We start from the raw sequence: 5891 nt of genomic DNA on the forward strand, positions 1-5891 counted from the left end.
AGGCAAGTTGTATGATTGGTGAGTGACAGAGAGGGGGAGGGGTTTTGGAATGAATGCTGTGTGGATGAACGGATATGTCAGTCAAGAGTTACAGTTAAGGATGACAGTTAGAGAGTTCTGAGTTACAGAGTGGAGATACAGTTAGACAGTACAGTTAAACAGATAAGAAGAGGCTTCCCTGTGTGGGTTGCTTAGTTCGGAGTAAAACAGTTAGTCAGACAGCAGAGAGTGCTGTACAAAAGCAGTTAATATATTAGTTTTGTCCTGAGGTCTCTGTGTGAGACGGTTCCTGTGTGAAACATAAGAGAGAAGTCTGGTGTGTGTTAAGAAAAGTTAAAGCATAAAGAAACAGTGACCATATATGGCTAAAGGAAACTATTGTTACATAGTGACATGCCCAGAGCCCTGTCAGTGAAGAGAAAAGTGTGTGAAACAGCAAATAAATCTACTTTTATTTAAGATAACAGTTCTGAACGAAATTCCTCAGGAAATAACACATAGTCCTTCATGAATGCCTAGACCCTGGCCACATTACCAAACCAGAAGAAGAAATATATTATAGTAAGAGGCTGGGAAAGCCTTAAATTTCCCTGGTGGCGGCGAAAATACCCTATAGAGTAAAAACATAAGAACTTTTAAAGGCAAACCAGACCTCCCCAGATAAGAGGTCGTCACAATGGGCCTTTGGCCTGATCCAACATTGGCGTCTCTTATGTTCTTCTGACTGTAAAGTTTCCTTCAAATTAGTTGCTGTAGATTTTCCGGGTTGTCCTTCAAATTCTTAACCTGTCTGTGTACTAATTGCTTTGTATAGTATATTTAAATAATCAGAATAGCTTAAGAATTGGAATATTTTGGAGCAGTGTTCCCTCTAAGCTGAGTTAGTGTGAGCTAGCTCACAGTTTTTTAGCCTCCGGCTCACACATTTTTGTCTGGGCTCAGGAAGGATGGCTCCAGAGCAGACTAATTCATGCAGTAGCCAAATCGCTCGCTCACAACTTTAATGCCTGTAGCTCACAACGCAGAAATTTCGCTCACAAGACTCCGTGACTTAGAGGGAGCACTGTTTTGGAGCTTTATTTGATGTTGTTATAAGCAATCATCAGAGATCTACACTGTGCTTGGAAGGGCATACTAGTCATATAGCCACAGGTATACAGACAGAGCAGTGCATTAGTATCACAGGGTATGAGTTTGCAAAGGGAGGACCACCACCCTTATGGCCGTAAACCCATTGGTTTTGGGCTACATATCCTCCCCAATAGGATGCAGTCTCATGGCTTACAAACTCCAATATAGGTTAGTGTAATGGAAAAGCCCCACTTTCCTTCCTCCTTGCATACAACTTTGCTTTCAACTCCTGTTTTAGACCTATCCAGAATTTGCCACTGGATTTGAATATATCTACCTAGCTTTCAGAATTGGCAAACTACAGCTTGTATTTCCTTCTGTTAATCTGGGCCTGCCAAAACCCTGAAGAGTCTTGAGTTGGTCTATTCCAAGTTCAGCTATGAAGAACACAATGGATCCTGTTCAGTGGATCCATCCAGAAGTGCTCTGAAAGCCCCTGAGAACTGTGTCAGGGAGCCTGGCCGATAACATGGATGAAGACAGCTACCAAGGCTGTGGCACAGCCATGACAAGGCCAAGGATCTGAGCCAAGTAATGCATGGGGGTTTTGTTTAAGGGAGAATGCTGGCTGTATTGTGCCTTGGATTAAAATGAGGTGAAAAGGGAAAATGGAAGTTAGAAAACTACTCTGTAACCAAGGAAAAATGTTAACGGGTACAGCTTAGGTTGTCTGAGGGACACGTCTTCCGTGCTTTTCCCCTGATGCTGCTGGAAGGAAGAAGCAGGAAGGGCAATTTTGCCCCCTTCCCCCTCACTTCCACTCACCAACATATGAAGTTCACATGATCCCAGGAGTCCACTTTCCTGGGGTTGGATATGGCTGCTGGGTGGGAAGAGAAAGCAGGAAAAATCTGCAACCATCAATACCCTACACTGTTGGGTTGCTGAATCCAATCCTTCATCTTTTTCTTACCACTGTATGAGGCTCCATCGTACTCAGCATTTAGGCAACGGTCTATGCAGTCAGTGGCTCTGCCTTTCATCCTGCATGCTGAATCAGATCAGAGTCTTGATGGCTCCTGCATTTCTTTGCTGTGCATAACTGAATACTGTTGTCTCAATACAAATTTTAGTTTGTTTTGGTTGAAGTGCTGAGTTTGTGTTCCTTACTGATTCTGTGTGGTACACTGGGGCAAGGTAGAATTCCGGTTTAACACACACACACCCAAACCAAAATCAGAAACTGTGCTGTCTTTGGACAATCACCTGGAAAGAGCCCCAATTTGTCTTATGACTCTCAAGCCAGGAAGCCAACCCAAGGAGGAAAAAGTCCAGCAAACCTGCAGCCGAGGCTACATCATAGTGATCTTGTCTCTAATGTGGTGGACAACATCGGGGTTAAGGATGGCCCGGGAAGATCCGCCACAATTTCTGCGTGACCGATACCTCTGGATTTAGCTGGTTGGGATAGGCTATAGGTTAACATCATCAACTGTCTGTTTACTATCTGGCATGTATCTGGAGACCATCTTGTTTTTAAACTGTTATTAATGTTTTTATTTTTTGCTTTGCCCCTTGTAAGCCGCCCTGAGCCCGCTCTGTGGGGGGGATCTCAATAAATAAATAAATAAATATTTCAGATCTGTGTGCTGAACAGCATCACTGCAAGAAGCTGAGCCCTGCATATATGTTTATACACACACTTTAAATTACAGCACAACTTCCATAAACACCATTATCCATTTTAACTATTTTACTGCAAATTAAAACAAACATGGTTTGTAGGTACGTTATGCATGTTCACGCTAACAGGATCTTTTTCTTACCTTGTTACTACTTGATGCGTGTAAACTCTATTTGGACTTCCAAAAGATTTTGCCAAACCAAAATCAGCCAATTTCAAAACTCCATTTTCATCTAGCAGCAAATTGTTTGGTTTAAGATCCTTAAAGAAGAGAGAAAGCTGAGATTAAACACCTTCCCTTCCATTTTTTTCCTTTTAAACAGGCAATCAAGATGTAACCTTTAACAGGAATATTCTTTACTAAAAACAGCCAGTAACTTGTAAGTAAATTCACGCAAGACTGAGGTGCCAGCTACAATGAGTAATTTAAAATCAGGCTTTAGCCTTCATGTTTGAAAGCAAGAAGCAGTTTTTCAAGACCAGGGCCTCAAACTTGCCCTATCAGCAGATAAGAGCTTAGGATGAAACATACAGACCACTTCATCAGTACATTGTTTGGCATCATAAGAAGCACTGTGCTGGATCAGACCAGTGTTCCATCTAGTCCAGCACCCGGTTTCATCTCACACAGTAGCCAGCCAGTTGCCATGAAAGGCCAAAAAAGGGCATAGAGCGCAAGGCCTTCCCATGATGTTGCCTCCTCAAACTAGTATTCAGAAATTTACTGCCTCTGAACGGGGAGGTTCTCTTTAATCACTATGGCTAGTAGACACTGACAGACCTACCCTCCATGAATCTGTCTAATCCCTTTTAAATACTCGTGGCCATCACTACATCCTCTGGCAGTGAATTCCACATTTTAATAACTCATTGTGTAAAGAAGTACTTCCTTTTGTCTGTCCTGAACCTATTGCCCAACAGCTTCTTTGGACGCCCCAACAAGTATTTTCGGATAGGAAGAAAAAGTTCTCTCTGTCCACTGTCCCTATCCTGTGCATAATTTTATAAACCTCTATTGTGTCCTCTCCAGAGGTGTCTCATGTGCTAGCCACACAAGAAAGTTCTTCTTCTCGACAGGTAGACAGTGACATTAATGTGTTTACAGCAGTGGAAAGTGCATTGAGGCAGGAAGGATGATTGCACTGAGGTCCACCACCTCACTGTAGTGTATAGCTGTTTGGCCCACAGCGCCGGGGCAGGGGTGGGGGAAAACTGCTGTGAGAAGGGGAAGGTGAAAGAAGATCCACTTCCACGAGCAGTTTAGTAGGATCCAACCCATCAGCACTACCCTTCAGAAAACTGCTACTCATAATGTGATAGCCGTCCCACCAGGTTAGGACAACCAGAAACAATCACAAAGACTAAATATAGAATTAAGATTGTTAAAAACCAAAAACTATATTGAAAAATGATATTTCGAACTCTTAAGAACTGAACGCACCATAGTTTGTTCTACTTTTTATAGCAGTGTGTTCACAGGCTCAAGAGAGGACTCAGGGCTTTCCTTAAACTTGGAATTACGGCTTCTTTTTTTGGCACCATCAAATGTTGGCCCCAACACCCTGCACGTGAGCAATTCTTTCCTTGCATAGGAACCATTCGTTTTGTTTGTGTCGAGACTTACCCTATGAAGAATCCAGTGATCATGTAAATATTCTAAACCCTGTAGCGTCATCAGCATGTATGCTTTGATGTGAGAGGGTGTCAACACAAGACTGGTGTCTTTTATTATAACCTGCAAACCAATACAAAATGATTTTTAAAAACTGCATTACTTAGTTCTAAAGAAATACGAAGTTATCTTAAAACATGCAGTTGCCCAGTGACACGTTCACTCTACACAGCTGAAACTCACGGGAGAGCCACTCCCTCTGATGCACACCTCTTTCAAAATTGCAAAGCCCTTTGTATACTGAAATCAAAAAGTGGTTATGGAATATGCAGGCATCATCAATCACATATTTATATTCTCCATGGGAGACATTACTCTGCAAAGCTCCACATTACATAGACATTCCACTATATATACACAAATGATAAATGCAATGTGTATTAGGGCAACTTTATATGGTTCAGCTTCTCTATGAAAATGTGTGCTCATTTTCTCTCTCTAACTCAGTTGCGGAGCGTTATCAATTACAACCACTCAGTTTCAGCTTGCATTGGCTTCAGAGAGCAGTTATTGAACTACTTTGGCTGTACACTTCTTTCCTCTTGCAGCCACGCAGAACTCATTAAAGGCTAGCTTTCACACATGCCTCAGTTATTCCATGGGTCCTTAACAAATCATCCAAATCTTGTTTATGAATTTCAGTGGCTTCCCTGTGATTGGCTGTACACTTCTTTCCTCTTGCAGCCACGCAGAACTCATTAAAGGCTAGCTTTCACACATGCCTCAGTTATTCCATGGGTCCTTAACAAATCATCCAAATCTTGTTTATGAATTTCAGTGGCTTCCCTGTGTAATCTGATATGGTTATTGGATGTGTTGTCCAGTCTTGGAATAAGATACTGCATCCTGTTTGAGTTAGGCTATGTTCAGCAACTGCTGATTTTTCATGTTGGCCCAGTCTGCAGTGTCTTTCATGTGCTTTTATTCTTGTCTGAATGCTACGCTGTGTGGTCCTGATGTAAACCTGTCCACAACTGCAGGGTATGTGGTGTACTCCCGCAGAAGTGAGGGGGTCTCTTCTGTCAGGTCCTACAATGCCAAGACCACGGCCATACAACCCAGAAAATCTACAACAACTAATGAACTCCGGCTGTGAAAGCCTTCGACAACATATTTTCCTCCCATAATTTTTAGCTGCGGTATTTAAAACAAGAGAACAGGCTTAGTACTGTCCAAGTCACTCTGTGTGTGCACATGTCCAGATTTAAGAAGCCAGTAAATTAGTCGTGGTTTGAGCAACCTTACCTCTAAATCTGTTTCCATAAAATCAAACACTAAACTGATGTTAGATTTGTGTCCAAATGCATCTAGAAGCTGAAAGATAAGAAAAATTGTTCAGTTACTTTAACGCTCAGGTTCTATAATATAAGCTTTACAAACTGTTGTGAAACCTGCCTGGTTTTAAACACTTGGGCTCACTTTTTACACTCTAAGCACACTTAATTATGGTTCAACGTGATACCT

The 5891-nt window shown here is 42.0% G+C and overlaps 1 protein-coding gene across 1 annotated transcript in view; it reads right to left on the reverse strand.

Annotated features, from left to right (window-relative positions):
* Positions 1-5891, reverse strand: part of CDK7 (cyclin-dependent kinase 7) — a 21920-nt gene that overhangs the window by 12124 nt on the left and 3905 nt on the right. Inside the window, exons 6-8 of the mRNA XM_015417210.1 lie at positions 5673-5741; positions 4380-4490; positions 2898-3016 (exon numbers count right to left, since the gene is read on the reverse strand). Of these exons, the coding sequence (XP_015272696.1) occupies positions 2898-3016; positions 4380-4490; positions 5673-5741 (299 nt within the window). The remainder of the gene's footprint in view (positions 1-2897; positions 3017-4379; positions 4491-5672; positions 5742-5891) is intronic.

Source organism: Gekko japonicus, unplaced genomic scaffold (genome assembly GCF_001447785.1).
Source record: "Gekko japonicus isolate JY-2015 unplaced genomic scaffold, Gekko_japonicus_V1.1 scaffold1462, whole genome shotgun sequence".
Taxonomy (NCBI): Eukaryota; Metazoa; Chordata; class Lepidosauria; order Squamata; family Gekkonidae; genus Gekko; species Gekko japonicus.